Raw genomic sequence first — 16,843 nt, forward strand, 5'->3', positions numbered from 1 at the left:
AGGCAGAGAAAGGCTGGCGACTTACCGCAACTGTAGCGCACGGGGCAGCAGGATCCCTTATTGTAGATGGGCAGGCATCCGTCCACATGGAGGGTGCACTCCTGCATCACGCACTTGGTCTGGTTGTTGATGCAGTAGCACAGCTCGCACGGCCTGTTGGGGTTCGATGGCACCTGGGCTCCCTCCGGGTAGAACTTCTCCTCGATGCTGCAGCCGAACTTCTCGGGGATGCTCAGCTCAGTGCCGGGCTCAGGGGTGTGGTAGGGTACATCGACCGGAACTGTTTATTGGGGCGAGGGGGATTGTTTAGGAATGATGGACCTCAGCTTTCAGCTGGGACTACTCACCCTCTGGGCAGGTGATGATGGGACAGCACTGATCCTCCCGCTTCTCCACGATGCAGTCGTGGCCAATGGGCTTGGTGAAGGGGCAGACGCGCAGGTAGCACATCAGCATGCGGTTGTGGCAGGTGCAGTTCAGACACGGCTCATTGGTCATGATGCGATCGCCCTCGTTGTAATGCGCATAGTTGTAGTAGCAGCCCTCTGCAACGGAAAACACACCAAGAAAGAGGCTCACATTACTACCTCGTCCTCAAATCTGGAGCGCTGCCTGGGAAAAGCAGCCTCAAACAATGCCTGGGCCCCCAGTTCTCTGACTAATAAATTCCAGCCATTAGCTATGGATGCAGGCCACCACAGAATCCACTATCCACTGAACATCAAGCTGCAGCTCCAGTTCAAGTTGGAGTTAAAGGCGTGGGCGGGGGCGGGTCAATGTGTGCTACTGTGTCGCCAGGGCCATAAATAAGGCTTAGCGCCACCAGCTGTCATAATACGTGCAGCTATAGACAATTTTTATTGCTCATCAGCGTCGTTAAACAAAAGTCAAGTGCCACTGCCGGTCGTGTCTTAAAATATGCGCACGTCCGTCAGTCCCAATGTCCACTGTCCGTCGCCGGTTGTCCGCTGTCTGGGCTGACTGGCTGCCTAATTTAGTGACGTCCACCCGCAATAAATTCAACATCACATCATTAACACGTTAAACGCGCCAGACCCACACCCGGACCCCGCCTCAGACCCAGACCCAGACCCAGACCACAAGTGGAGAGCCGAGAGCTGAGCAGCGAGCAGGGGCTAGACCATTTTTTGTTGATTGAAATCTTTGGGGTCTCGGACTGGGTCTCGGTCTCGGTCTCAGTCTCGGTCTCTGGCGCAGTTTGAAGCTCACGTTTCCAACATAACTCGTAAAAAGCAGCGCTTATTTCTTTATGTTTCAATTTGTTTTCGTATGTGTCTTTTCACACCTCATCTAACTGGTTAATAATGCTGCTTTATGACAGCGATTGGTTCGATCATTGGCACCCGATTAGCGGCTTATGCTTTCTGGAGCCGGCTTATCCGCCTGGACAGCACTTGACGAGCTAATTAACCACCAAGGTGGGGAATGGGGAGTGGGGAATGCGGAAGGGGAATCTTTGATGGGAAAATCTAGAAGCCCTGGGGAGATGGGACCTGTCATACATATGCATATTGTTTCATTTAATGAAACAATTCTCAGATTAGGGATGGGCTTTCCTTTCGTTTCGTTCACATGGAAAACAAATTAAATTCGCGGCGTGCCATAAATCTCGCAAGCATTTATGGCGCATAGCAATCTGATTCTCTTCATTATTATTCCGAAACGTAATCATCATAAAACGAATCTAGATGCACTTTTACGAGTATTATGGGTGTACCAGTGGTTCAATTTTGCTTGCCGCAGCCGCAGCCACAGCCTCAGCCTCGATTGGGGCGGCCACCGTCGTTATTGCCACCACTGGCAGCACTCAAAAATTAAACAGAATTCCGACTTACCCGAGTACTGCTGGATCTCCGTGTATTCCTGCAGTGGAGCTGGAATGAGGAATGCGAAAAGAAATGTTTATTATTTAATGAAATGCCATAGTTACTTTGCCGCGATTACGGCAGCATTTTTATGATGGCCATATCCGTTAGCCATGACCATAATAAATTAATTTATCTATTGCAGCGAATGCATCGCAGCAAATGCATCGAATGCCGGGGCCAGGCTCTAATTGTGCCTGCATGCAATTGAAATTAGGCCCCGGACGTGGCCCCGGACTTGCGTAGGCCTACCACTCCTGTTGATAGCCCTGTCCGGGGCCTGATAACAGGGTCCAAGTGCCGCTGGCCAGCCGGCCAGCACCAGCAGCAGCTCCAAATTGCAACATCAGGAGGCACCAGCAACCAGCAACCAGCACCAGCTCTAGCAGGAGCAACAGCTTGGCTTTGTGTGCGTGCAACGTGTTATTACCACATAATCAAAATGCAGCCAGCCAGCCAGCAACATCATCCGGCAATCCAGCAAAAATGGCACGTAGTCGATTCTGAGCCGAGGCCTGAGCTGCCTGCGTGTGTCCCACCACCACCACCGTGTGGCCAACCGCCGTCTGGCCTGTCTCTGGCCCCTGGTAAAATGGCTCAAACAAATTGTTTAAGCTGACAGTTGGCCAGCAAGGCGAGTGCTGTAGCGGCTGCTGCTGCTGCTGTTCTACGAGGTTCTGGAGGCCACTTGTTGCTGCGGTGGGGTGGCGTCTATGAGCCACAAGCCAGCAGCAACATGCAACATGCAACAAAGGACGGCCTGTTGCTGCACGGCGCACGGCGCACGACGCACGGCAGAAAATGATTTGACAAATTGCACTTTTATGAATTGCTGTTGCTGGCGGCTTTGCGGCTTTGATTAATTGCGTCTAGTTGAAGGGTTGACAATTTTGCACATATTTCACATTTGAATTTCCGCATACTCGTGTATCTGGGGGGCCCCGACGGGACACTCCGGGATGACTTGCTCTTTGCCGGGATCCACATTTAAATGGAAGTCTGGCCCATACAATTTGGCAACAAATTGCAGGCGAAACAACAATGAAAATTCTAACGGCAAGTGCTCATAAGCATGAATTTGGCCCAGGCCCAGAACTGGTCAAGACGGCGGCAACAAATCAGAGTAGCAATTTCAAATCGTGGCCAACGAACTGCTCCTAGAATATCTCTCTCTCTCTCACTCGAAACTAACGGATGTAAATTACATTTTATGCGGTAAGAACAACCACACGACCGAACCTGGCAACGCATAAAAATTCACACATTAACTGTTAAGGATTGTCGGCCAGCAGGTGGAGATCGAGATGGATGGGAGTCAGAGGCGTTGGCGAAGGCGAAGGGGAGCTACCACTTGACTGAACTGAACTCAAGCCTGGAGAAGGCAGTGTGAAGAATTTGGCTGCAATGGGAGTCAATCATGCAGCCGGTTCGCAGTCAGTCCGATACGAGACACAGTCCCAGACCCAGACCCAGACTCAGACTCAGACCTAGAACCATAGCCAGACTCTGGCAGAGAGCAAGACCACGACGACGACAACTCCCCAGTTGCCGCCGGGACGGGACCGCCTTGTAATGCAAACTTATGCAACAATTTTGTGCTGTGCAAGTGCAACAACTAAAACAAGCCACATACTACTACATCATCATTACGATTATTATTATGATGATGATGATGATCGGGGCGACGCATGAGCTGTTGTTGCTTTTGCTGCTGCTGCTGCTCTTGCTGCTGTCGAGGAGGAGGATGAGGATGATGATGATGATGATGGTGATGGTACACATCAAACATGGTCGTGTCGGTCCAACAAACAGAAGTCAGTCAGTCAGTTAGTCAGCCAAAGTCGCTGCTGATGTTGTGGCTGGTGTTGATGTGGATCCAGCTACAACTTGCCCGGCTCTGCCACTGCATCGTGTAGTACTTGGGCAACAGAGACTGCGGTCGAAGCCGAAGTTAAAGCCAAGTTGTTGGCGGTGGCGTTGGCTTTAGCTTGGTCTTGCTCTTGCTCTTGCTCTTTGCTGTTGCTCCCGCTCGAGTCGTGCATTTTGTTTATTCTAGGAAAGCGCGCGCGCATTCGCCCCCTTCTGATCCTCCTCCATGGCCATGGCCATGGCTGGCTGCTTGGTCTGGGCCAAGACGCTGCCACTGCCACTGCCACTGCCTCTGCGGCAAGTTGAATGACCCGTCGCGCATGTGTGCAAAAATGTGTACACAAACCATAAAATACAAGCCACAAGCACTGGCACTGGCACTGGCACTAGCACCAGCTCTGGCACTGGCAGCTTTACTTACATAAGTAGGCCTAGGTGCTTCAGCTGTAGCTGTATATCTGTAGCTGTATCCGAGGCTGGACTGAACCAGAGTCACATAGTCGCAGGCCCAGGCCAAGGCTCAGACGCAAGCCCAAACACAGACCCAAGCCAAGACCCAGGCACGCCTTTTGCTGGTTACGCTTTATTATTTAGTGCTGTGGGTGGACTCGGCTGTGGGGGCAGCAGAAAGTGGGGGAAAAAGTGGAAGTTTTCCCCAAATATTCTTGTTGCTGGCATTACTTTTATATGCCCCACCCCACCTCTGGGCCTGGGCCCGGGTCTCTACGATTTCTTCTGCCTGCGCCGTGCGGCTCGATGCGGAAACGCAGGCGAGTGAAAATATTTGCCATGCCACAAATATTTCAAAGATTACTAAATAAACACAAATCTTCGCCAGTCTGTTGTCCCCAAATGCGTTTGTCGTTGCCTCTCTTCTCCTTTTTTTTACCGCTATTCGCAGCTGCAGCAGCGACAACTTGACCACACCCACCTCCACCTCCAGTCGCAGACGCAGACCCATTCCCAGCCCCATTCCCAGTCCCGAAGAAGCGTTGGATCAGGCTCTGGCCTGAAACGTAGCCGTTTCTCACTCTGTTTTTGGTGTGACCGAGGAGAGTCTTTCTATATTTATCTATCTTCTAATTAGATGCAGCTAAAACAATGCCCGGGGAGACGAGCAATAAATCGATCTATAATTGCGATTCCCAGTAAAGGCACAAGGCAGCAGCGTCCAAGAACAGCCAAGAAGCCACAAGGAAGCACAAGAAGAAGCCACTAGGAAGAAGGAGCATGCAAATTTTTAATGGACTTTTGTTGGGCAAAACAATTTCCATTTTCTATGGCCTTGATCACATAATTTCCATAATGCCGAGTAGATCAATATGGAGTGAGCGACAAGCTAACAACAACACAGACAGAAGGAGCCCAGACTTCCGACCCATGCCCATGCCCATGCCCAGGCCCATGCCCAGGCCGATGCCCAGGCCCAGGCCCAATGCCTCCACAGCCACAGTATCATGTCCATGCATCAACGCTGAAAGCAGCCGCCAGGCAAGAGGCAAAACTGCAACACGGCAGGAGGCGCCCTAACAATGCAACTGCAACTGGAAGCATCGGAGGCCGCACAGCAAATGAATTTGCGAGTAATTTAACATGATTATGTCGGCGACAAGGTAGCAATGTAGACATCGAAGCTGCTGCTGCTGGTGGAGCTCCTCGATTGCGGCTCCCCAAATTGGACGCAGTTGCTGTGGCCACGGGTATTGTATGGGCTATTGCCTTGGCTAGGGCGCTACCTTGGCGTGACGCTGTGTTTTATTACCGGACTGATGCTAGAGCCTAGACCATGATTCGTTCTAAGTAAATTATGCCCGATGGTCATGATGTGGATGGGGCGGCCATGAAATTGCACCAGTCGAAGGCTGTTCTGGTTGTTGCTGCCGTGCATATGAAACAATTACCGAGGCAAGGGTAATATCAGAGGAGGCTTAGACCTAGGCCCGCACAATCCTGCCTGTCTATATGTGGACATTGTAATTGCAGGCCCGACTCTAGGCCCAACTTCGACTACGACTACGACTACGACTAGGACTCGAACTCGAGCTCCTCGAGCTCATCTCATATGCATATTTATGGCTGCCTGCCTGGGCAATGTCATTAGAGAGTCAGTGTCTGTTTGTCAGTTTGCCAGTTCGCCAGTTCGCCAGTTTGTCAGTTTGTCAGGTTGGGCGAACTTTTCCCTACCGCTCCTGACTGCTTAATAGATAATAATGAGGCCCAGTCGGCTGGCAGCTGGCCTTGGGGCGCTGTAATTAAGCAGTTAAAGGAGGGGTCGGTGTCGGTCGCCAGGAATTCTTTCCCACAGTCCGGGTCTCCGGGCCCTAGAGTTTTACGAGCATGTGTCCTGTCTTTGATTTGTTTTGATGGCCTTTGCATGGCTTTAATGAATCCTCTGCTCCCCCTCCCCCTGCCCGACCCCGTTCCCGTCCAGCAATCAATCTGTCCGACTCAGTCAGAGCACTCTTCCCCCGACTCGGGGCTAATCACAGACTGGCATTCCACTCCCCAGCTCTACTTTGTTCTGTTGTGTTCCGTTCCGTTCTGTTGCGAGGCAAATATATCATAATTTTGTTTGCGCAATTTTAGACAGTCCAAAACGGAGGCCTAGACAGAGAGATGGATGCACGGCCGGACGGAGGAGGAACTGTCGTTCCGCAGCTCGTGCTGCACCGAGGAGCTCCTCCTTGGTCTGCATTCAATTATTACACCGCTAGCTGTTATTGATAACAGCGCATTGATTACAGCAATTGCCGAAATAACAGACAAGCCAGTCCAACGGCAGATTCCGATGCAGATTGAGACTCAGATTGCTCCAGTGGCTGCTGGAGGAGCTGCAGTCGGAGCCTGACAAGTGATGGATGCATCCATGGCCCGGCCCCGGCAATCAGCAGCGGCAGGAGGAGCCTCAGCAGCAACAAGTTTTCCCCTGCGCATGCGTAACTGTTTATTAATTTGAGTGCAAGTTGGGGAGATGGGGCAGAGAGCAGAGCCCCTAGAGGAGCACTCTCTCACGCTAGAAGTCCTGACTTGGGCCTGACTCAGACTCTGGGCCCGATTCAATTAAGTGCTCGCGGAACGCATCCATGTGGCATTCTAAGCGCTAATTGCTCACCGCCGCCGCATTTTGTTTCCCGTCTATGGGTGCTGCTGCTTCTGCTGCTGTCTCCAGCTTGTAGTCGATTTGTATCTCTCTCTCTCCTCCCACGCCGGGGCCCATGGCATTCGCCTAATGATTGGACAGCGGAGATAGTGCAGCGGAGAAGACTGCTGGAGAATGTTGCGTGTTAGCCAGGACAGACCTGGCCAAAAGCCGTAAAATTCAATGGCCCAGTGCTCGCACACAGACACACACACACACACAGAATACTCGTACATCATGTGCAAAAGATCAGCAAAGCGATAATTATACAAAGTATTAGTTCAAGTGAGAGCCGAGCCTGTCTCTGACTTGGCATGACCCAAAGCTGTGGCTGTAGTTGTTGCTGGAGCCATGGACTGTCTGTGGTTGCCATGCGTAAAGGTGCCAGCCGGAGAGTTGATTGAACCCACTCAGGCATTAGAATGGGGAATACGGAGATGGGCCCTGGAGATGGGCCTGGGCACAGGGCTAGGGTTACACAATTGAAAGAGAACTGCTCCCAGGCCGGGCAAGTCATTGCACCTGTGATAGAGATCTCTCTCTCTTTCTCTCTTCTAATTACCATTCCTTACCTTTGCGAAGCCTTCGTCTAAATAGTGTCAAAATGAATTCTAACACGCCAACCCAGCAACCCAGGTCCCGAGCTCCAGGTCCCAGTTCCAGTTGCCTGCTCCCTCTGCCGCCTCTAGCGAACCGAAAACATTTGCACTGGTCAAGCTCTGAAGACGGTAGCCGTCTTCGAGTTTGTCTTGGCCGTGGGTCTCCATCATTGTCTTGTCTTGTCTTGTTAGCGTGCCGGCGGTATTCTCTTAGACAGCGATTAGTAGCCAGTTGTGTGGATGTGGCGCCAGGGTGAATGTCTAAGTGAGATGCGAAATGCATTTCCAATTGCCGGCCTACCGGCCTGCCGGGAATACCACAGAAAGAACCCTTCTTTAGCTACGGCTACATCCTATCATAAACTCTAATTAGCAGACACCGACACAGACACGGACCGATCGACCGACCGCTTGCCCGAATTGGGTCAGAGCGGCTACTAATTGCCATAAATACGAGTATGAATAAAAGCCGCAAATGTTTGCCATTTAATTAACATTTCGAACACGTTTTTGGACCGGCAACGTGTTATACAAATCGGAATTAGCATATTCACGCCGAGTAGACGAGAAATTGCATAAAACGTCGAACCAAAAATAGACATGCCCCGCGACACAGTCCACGACGACAAGTTCAAGTTCAATGACATCGAAACAACAATAGGGAAACAGCATACATAATATGAGCTATGATTATGGCATCCACACCAACAGAAGCACCACTCCAAGATACAGATACAGATACATCCGTACAGATAGGTGTCTGTAGTGTCTGTTGTCTCGATGGGAAATCTGGGCTTACCAGTATATTGTATTACTCAACCTCAGACGGCGTTTTGCTCTACTAAACAGCAAAAGATATTCATTTGCATTTCCCCAGCGAGCGCCTGGGAGGAGGCGGATGGGATGGTGGATTACTGTGGGCTCTGCTTCGCTACGCTTTTCTTCTCTTCAAACAGAAATTACAGCAATCATTGAAAACCATTTCATTGTCAAGGTGAAAGGTGGAATGGGCCACACGGCACTCGGCAGTCGGCACTCGGCACCAAGCGCCGAGGCGTTAATAGCCAAATTGTGTAATTGCAATTGTAATTCCATTCGGTTTGGTCGAAAAAGAAACGGCTGCTGCTGTCGCTGCTGCTGCTGCTGTGGTTTAAGCCCTGTCTGTGGCTACACGTTCCCGTTACACTTCAAATTGCCTGGCAGTTAACCGCAAGCGTATTTACTTAAATGAAATTAGCCCCCGACCTTGTCGCAGGAAGTTGAGAATTTAATGCTGATAAAAATCAAAAGATCTGCCTGCCTGCCGGGCTGCCTTCTCAGTGGATTTCCGCCTCCGATTCTGGTTCACACGCTGCTCTGGAGTTCTAACCATTTAATTGGAGAATCAAGTGCAACGGCAACTGCGGCCCTTTGGCGGTCTGGTCAATGGCCTCGCCCCCATACAGCGGTGGGACTTGCGTCTGCGTGGGCTTAAATCAAAACCAACTAAGTGGCTCGCCGGCCTGCGTCTGCGTCGGAACATTTAAGCCAAACAAATGTATCTTTTATGAGTGTCTCAAGCTCATGGTCAATTTATCATGCGCAGAGACTGGGACACACGATAGAGTTCACAGTCGCAGACGCAGACGCAGACGCAGACCCGGCTTTGATTTCGCTTCACACCAACTCAAAATCTGAAAAGCGTCTTCTGACAAATTGATGGACGACTGGGCGATGCGAGGCTGGTGGGCCGGGACACAGAACGGACACAGCCAAGCGAAAGGAAGGGAAAGCATGAATGCTTAGCATAAACGCTTGTTTATGGCCAAGAACATGGGAGTCGGGTGGGGTTGGATGTTTGGAGTCATGGGGCCCGGCCTGGCCGGGGCGGCATCTAATTGTGTCACCGTCGAAAGTTTCTCCGCCTCATTGGCAAATCTGTTTGGCAGTCTCACGTTCGATGGGTGCTGTGCTGCTTCGTGCGGGCTGTGCCGCTGTGGCTTGCCCCGCGGTAACCCGCAAGTTCGTGATCTCTAACTCTGCGTACTTGTTCTCTACGTGGCTATGAAATTCCTCAGCCACGCAGCCAACACATCTTCGGCATCGCCATCGCCATCGTCATCGTCATCATCGTCATCATCCTCATCGCCATATCGGTCAATGGTCAGCGGCTTTGGCCAGCTTGTTTGCCAAGCAAACAGCTCCGACTCGGAGTTCTACAGCTACTTCTACGTCTACTTCAGAGACGACTCCGACTGGGATGGAGGGCAGACAACAATGTACGGATGGTATGGCTATGGCCCCTAGTGTCAGTATGTTTGCATATATAAAATATTTACGATCGCTGGATCGGCAGCACCACCTGAGGCAGCTGAAGCAAATGGAGAAGGTAGCCACACGGTCTGTGCGGCTGTGGGCCTGTGGGCAGCCGTACCGTTTGGTGCTATCAACGCCTCTGATAAGCCAAATCCGCCTTGCCACTTGACATTGAACCTGGTCCACGTCTGGGTCTGGGTCCGTGTCCGTGTCTGTGTCTGGGCCCGAGCTGATGGCAAAAATGTTAATTATATGCGCGTGGCTAAGCTGATGACTGGACAACGTTAAATCTTGATTAACGCTGCCTCAGTCGATGCTTCAGAGGCTTCTGCCTCAACCTCAGCCCAGGGCCTGATGACGACGATGATGCTGAGGCTGACGCTGATGACATCAGCCGAGCCATGCAATTAATATCAAAGCATAATGATGTGTACCTCAGACCCAGAGCCAGAGCCAGAGACAGAGCCACGGCCAGCGCTAGAGCCTGGCCAGAAAGTTCTGTTGGCACGCACAAAACTTTTAAGCCATCGATAGCTCGGATAGCTGACTGGCTGACTGGCTAGCTCGGGCTGCTAATACAAGCTAATTAGGCACAGCGGCAAGTGAACATCGCTTACTTCCGCACATCTTTATCTTGGGACTGGGACTGAGACTGGGACTGAAGCTGGAGCTTCATATGGAGCCGAGAATGGGGGCCATAAAGCGCCGATTTATGTGCGCAATAAACAAAAATATTGAAGATCTTTGCTCAGCGTACTAATGCCTTTGTAATTGGTTATAAATTAAGAAATCACAAAAACTGGCTATGGGGGGAAATAAAATATATTTGATGGTTAGGGAACTGCCGTCAGAATTACGGAATGGGAAATGGGAGATGGCCAAGGTTCAGTGACCATCATCGAGTGGTGTAGGTGTCAATTGGCAAGTCCCAAGAATCCACAGAATGGGAAATCATGGCCAATGGGAAATCAGAAGAGAACACCTGCTCTGCCTGATCTGTTCTGTTGTGTTCTGTTGTGTTCGATTCTATAATAAGCATGAGAAAAACGAGATACGAAACTCACGTTCGAAATTGATTGATGAAAACGCCCCAATGAAAATAAGCGAGCCAGCAGGCAGCCAGCCGACAGCTTGCAGAAGGCAGAAACGGGCATAAAAAAAAGGCATCAAATTGAAATTGCCATCTTCGATTCGTGGCTTATAAAATAATGGTAATGTGTTGCGGCTACCGAGATGCCTAGACCATCGCCATCGCCATCGATCCACCGACCTTGAGCTTGAATTAAAACTTGAACTTGAGGCATCTCTCTTTCAGCTGGCGATGGCAGTTAAATTGCACAATTTGCCCGGGGGCTGGGTCTTACGGTTAACTGTTTGGCTATGGCCAAGCTCTTGGCTGACACGATGCTCGTATGATGCCAAAATGTTTTCGATATCTGTCTTAATAGCTGCGCAAACAATTGGCGTATGGAGCGTTTAGAGCGCTTGGGATCGATCGCTGGATCGATCGCTGGATCGATGGATGCTGGGGCTTTTGTTATGACGCAAATGCCACTTGTTGTGAAGTATCTCACTCCGCTGTTAATCATCTCTAGAGTCCGAGTGCCCGGCTGACATTTGCGCTAGTCCTATTGATTTATTGCTCGCATCTGTCGGCGGCTGAAGCAGAACCACAACCAGAACCAGAGCCAGATACAAATGTATCGCGTGAGCCCAACTGTTGAGTCATGCGTTAGCTGCCACCTCATACTCGTACATGTATTTATAATGGAACAATTCAATTACCAGAGCATGCTGAGAAGTTCTCCCGAGCCGCGGCTCCAAGTTCATCAAACTCAAGTGGTGTCGGTACCCTATACACGACCACTCTTCCACTCTTCGAATGGGGAGGATGGGATGCGGATGGGGGATTGGTTTGGGGTCCATTAGGCCGTTTTGTTGGCTTGTTAGTGTAACAGATTTGTGACTGTGTGTAATAATCAATAAATAGGTGAGAAACCCTGGCGGGGTTTCCAGCAGAATCAATGTTTAAAGCTCCATGGGTCGCACTCTCTCCCTTCGTCTCTACCTCTCCATCGCCCATCTCTTCATTCGTTCTACCATTCACAAAAATTCTTTTCCATTTTATTTCGTTTTTCGTTCTTCAGATACATTTCCATATGCAGCCCCGGACACCGGAGTTTTAGACATGTGTTAATGAAAATTCCAAGAATTCTGAATGCAGCCATCGAATGGTGAAGTGGCGGCGTGGCGGAGTGTGGTGCCGAATGTGGGTCAACGAGCTGACTATTGTCGCCTATCGTTTTGACTAGGCCAAATCAGTCAGAGCTGGACACGTTGACGTTGCACCGGGAGATGGTGCTGGAGGTGGAGACGGAGAAGGAGAAGGAGATGGAGTCTCGCTCGTTGCCTGTTTATTGAAAGCCCATTAAACAATGGCACGCTGGGTCTGGGTCTGGTTATGGCCTCGGCTCGGTTTGGCTGGTGTGGGTACGGGTACTAGTACATTTTGGTTTTGGCATTTCTTGTCTTCTGCCGCTGACCGATATTCCCGGACATTGGAGAACTGCACCGTGGCTGCGTCCGGCGTCAGTTGGGTCTGGGTCTTGCTCTTTTTGGGTTTATTTGCCTTTAAGTTCTGTTTAAACAAGTCGTTAAATCGAACACGCCTAGAGTCAGGCTGGAACCGTTAGGCATCGCCTTTTATTGCCTTGGTAAATGTGAAAGTTAACACATTGCTGGGCCCTGGCAGATGCAGATGCAGTCGTAGATACAGCAACAGCACCAGAAACAGAAACAGATACAGATACAGATGCGTCTAAATATGCAGTCGCGTTGCTGATGATGGCAAAGACCATTAGCACTTGCTTTTAATTATACGACGAGTGCGGACGGACACTCCCCGAACGGGACAAGCAAGCCCTCCAGTTGTACGAGTATGTGTGTGTCCGGTGTCAGTTCCCGTCGATTCCAATTTAAATGGAAACGCATGACACAATTGAATTTGGGACACGACACCACCCCCGCAGCATCCCCAGCATCCGCAGCATCACCAGCATCCGAATGGGCCTGCTCTTAATTAAATTTCGCCACCGAAATGCAACAGACTTTTGGGCAGTCATGACCACTGACGACCCCTGACCCAGGACAAGCGACAGGAAGATCCGGCAGCTGTTGTTGCCGTCTGTCTGATGGCAATTTGTCACAATGGCTTTAATTAGTCGAATTTCTGCCTGGAACTCGGGGTCAGTGCGGATGCGGATTGGTGTTTTTCGGATCCCGGAATTTATGGGAAAATAATCAAAATAGACAAACAGGGCATATGGGAGGATTTGGCATAGATTACGAGGCTGCACTCGCACTCGCACTGGCACTCCGGCACTACTTGGGATACTTAGCTGGCTAAACATAATTTATGTTGACATAATAAACCACTTACCGGCTTGTGTGGGTATCAGCATTATGGCCAGCAGGGCCAGCGTCAGAGACACCAGCTCCTCGAGTCCCAGCGGACTCGAACGTCTTCTTGTCATGGTTGTAACTGCAATGGAAGAGAGAGAGAGAGCGGACCAGAGTTATGGTTAGTACGTGATTGGCGTTATAGAAAGGACGAGCACGAGGATGTGGGCCCCTCAGTGCCCATTTGACAGGCTGGCAGCAGGAGGACCGTTTAACCCTTAAACAACAATCAAATCGAGCCACAATATGTTCCTTAAACGACAGCACTTCATTAAAAAAGCATGACAAGGCGCATGCCGCCTCATCTCTCCTCACCTCTCGTCTCGTCTCAATTTATTTCTTTTCTTATTTCGTTTCCATTTTTTTCTGTGTGCGCTGAAAATTTTCAATAGCTCTTCGGCTTACAAAAGCAATTTACGTGCACAAACAGCAGAAATTTCGGGCGGGTGGGACTGTTGACATGTGAACCGAATGCCACCAACGCCACCACCACAGTCAGCACCACCACATCGACTACTTGCACCCCTCCCGGGTGTCCGGAGTGTACGGGATGTCGATGTCCTGTCCTGTCCTGGCCGGCACAGTCCTGCCCTCGGCTGACTGACTGGCTGTTTTTCTTCAATTGTTTGCGGAAATCACTTGTTTGCCGATTTGACAGATGTGCAATTTTCCCTGACATGCCCGCCGTCTTGCCTCCCTATCCCTCCCCTGCCGTCCAGACCCAGAACAGACCCGGAACTTCCTTCTGCTCGCCGGAAAGGTCAAAAATCGTTCAAGAGATACGAGTACGCATACAGGGAAACCTGCCCGAAAGTTTCTGTGAAGTTTTTCTTCTTTTCTCTGAAGTTGCTGATTGAAAATGTCAGCCACACGCCGAAGAAAACTTCCCGAAATTGTGCACCCCCCACTTGGTGTTCAGCCAGTGATCCCATCGTTATAATTAGCGGGCGGCAACCGCCACATATCACAGCTTATCGGTTGACAACTACCTAACTAACGTGACTCGCAGGTCCCGCCATATATAACCGGGTTTATGGTCGACTCGATTGGGGGTATAATGGCGTCGAAGGGCCGACGACACATACGTTTCATATTTTCATTTATTAGCCAAGTTTCCTTTCGGCTTTTATTTGCTTTATGTTACTTTAATCAAGTCCCAGGAGATGCAACACGTGAGTGTGCCAGACCGATGCGATGCGAGGCCGATTCCATTGAGGGGTGGCTTTGGACCTGAGGGTGAGGCTAGGGAGAGGGATGGTGAGGGGTGGTTGAGTGCCGGTTTGAGAGGGGGTAAGAATAGGAGGTGGGGATGCCCGTACCCGCACCCGCACCCGTACGGATGATTGTATATGGGTGGGCGTGGTCGGTGGGTGGATTATGCAATTTTATACCTTTCATAAAGCAATAAAATCTTCCAGGCGAAGCACCATGGGACAAAATGGTTTTTTATCGATAAATGTGAGGGTAGATCGATAGTTATCGGAGCTAGCGATACCTTGTTGCATTTAAATCGAAGTAAAATCTAGAATATCGATCGCTTTTCTTTTCCCTGATGTCCCCTGAGGAACTTGTCACTGTGGAATGGTATCCCATTTTGGTTACTCTTCTGGGGGGTCATATCGAGCTCTCTCCTCCGCAATATTTCGCCTCCCCTTCTGCTATTCTCGTGAAATCTGAGTGGTTTCCGTTACGGCCCCCACTCCGCACCGCTCTGGCAACGTACTCGTATTCCCCCCCTCGGGCAGCTGTTTGGTTTACTCGCTAACGAAACAAGCAAATAAAAATCGGCTAATGCTGGGGCTGCAGCTGGAGCTGAGGCTGGAACTGGGGAAGGCGAATGAGCAACGCTCGACGCTCATCATAAATGCGCGAATTGTGCTCATTAAAATGCAGGCGAACTGGGGGACGAGGGAGAGAGCCCCAACCTGAGCCCCGGGAGTCACAAATATCACTGCTGCGTGCTGGGGCAGGGGCAACGGCAACGGCAGCAATGCCACAACAAACAGCAACAGTAACGAGAGAGGTATGCAACACACGAAGCCGCCTCTCGGTCAAGTTGAAAGATTGCTCCGCTGATGCTGAGGCTGAGGATGAGGCTGCGGCAGCGGCTGTGACTGTGGCTGATACTGATGCCGATGGTTGTGGCTGCGGCTGTGGATGATTCTGATGGTGAAGCGTCTGCCTCTTCTGCTACCATCTCATTCGGAGTCGCGGCATGTTGATGACGAGTTGACATGACGAGCGACAATAACAATAATGATAATCTCACACAGCCAACAACAGCAACAGCAACAGCAACAACAACCTGGACCATGATAATGATGACGATAATGGTGATGAAGATGATGATGATGATGATGGGGATGAGGATGAGGATGATGCCGCCTGCCTGTTTGGACTGACAACGGAAGCGACACAAACTGGCTATTAGTTGTTGGCCAAAATGGCACTTGTTCTAAAGCTATTAGCAACACACGAACAGCGAACAGCGAGCAGTGAGCAGGCAACATGTTGCGGCCTACCAACTGGCTAGCAATTGGCAACTGGCAACTTGTTGCTGTAATTATTCCACTGTACTGTCGTGGCTAAATGGCCAACAATTTTATTCTTTCTTATTTTCTGCAGCATAGCATAGCATTCAGTATTTGGGTTAAGACCAAATAAAGGGGTGGTCAGCAGCCAGCTGCCATGTGTCTCTGCCACAGCCGCCTCAGCCTCTCTCTGAGAGTGTGTGTGTGACACAAATTCAATTTGTGAATGAAGTAGTAGCCAAAAGTACACACACACATGTGGCACACAGCTCACCACACATCAGGAGGCAACTACTTTTACCCATCGGTACGAGTATTTGCCCAAAACGAGGCAGGCGCTTGTTACCAGTGCCCCAAAGAGGGGCGGACTCTACTGCTGCACATGCCACCAGATATCGGTCATGGGAAATTTGCAAGATTTTGGAAAAGCATCTGGCAAGGGCAAGGCCTGGGCCATGCATCTTCATCGTCTATGTATGTCTTCTTCGTCAACGGCGGCGGCGGCTCCGCGGTGGAGACCGTGTGGAGACCTGGTCTGAGTGGGTCGTCCATCTAACAATGGCCCACTGTTGATATGCGTTATGAAAAATGTATTCAGGTCCAGCAGGAGGCGGCTCATGCGTGAAGAGCGGTGGCAGAGGCCGTATTTGCATAGCACAGCCCTCCTTCTGCTTGGTGGAATGCGGAATGCCCACAAAGGGTAGGCACTGGACAGGCCACCGCTTCTTTGTGGCTGAGAAATTGCACAGGCTGTCTGGGGCAGGCCCCTGTCCCTGCCCCTGTCTCTGCCCATGCCCATGCCCATGCCCCTGACCCAACTCGTATTCGTTCTCGTATCTGGGGGATATCCATATCTACATTGTGGGCATGCGTGGAGGCTGCTGCCAGTTGCAAGTTGCAAGTTCCCATTTCCCCAGTTGCACAAATTGTGGCCCAGCTGCAGCTCTAATATAAATGTACGGCCAGAGAGGTGGAAACAAACAGAAAAAAAATTTACATTTCACAAAGGCAGACGGCCTCAATGGAGGGTGGGAAAATTTCACATGCATCCATGGGCAGCATTTT

The 16,843-nt window shown here is 50.6% G+C and overlaps 1 protein-coding gene across 1 annotated transcript in view; it reads right to left on the reverse strand.

Moving 5' to 3' along the window:
- The window catches only part of tnc (tenectin), a 40,503-nt gene that overhangs the window by 9,468 nt on the left and 14,192 nt on the right, over nucleotides 1-16,843 (reverse strand). The window contains exons 2-5 of the mRNA XM_002137303.3: nucleotides 13,228-13,329; nucleotides 1,857-1,895; nucleotides 348-545; nucleotides 26-280 (exon numbers count right to left, since the gene is read on the reverse strand). Of these exons, the coding sequence (XP_002137339.3) occupies nucleotides 26-280; nucleotides 348-545; nucleotides 1,857-1,895; nucleotides 13,228-13,321 (586 nt within the window). The 5' untranslated portion in view covers nucleotides 13,322-13,329. The remainder of the gene's footprint in view (nucleotides 1-25; nucleotides 281-347; nucleotides 546-1,856; nucleotides 1,896-13,227; nucleotides 13,330-16,843) is intronic.

This window comes from Drosophila pseudoobscura, chromosome 2 (assembly GCF_009870125.1).
Source record: "Drosophila pseudoobscura strain MV-25-SWS-2005 chromosome 2, UCI_Dpse_MV25, whole genome shotgun sequence".
Lineage (NCBI taxonomy): Eukaryota > Metazoa > Arthropoda > Insecta > Diptera > Drosophilidae > Drosophila > Drosophila pseudoobscura.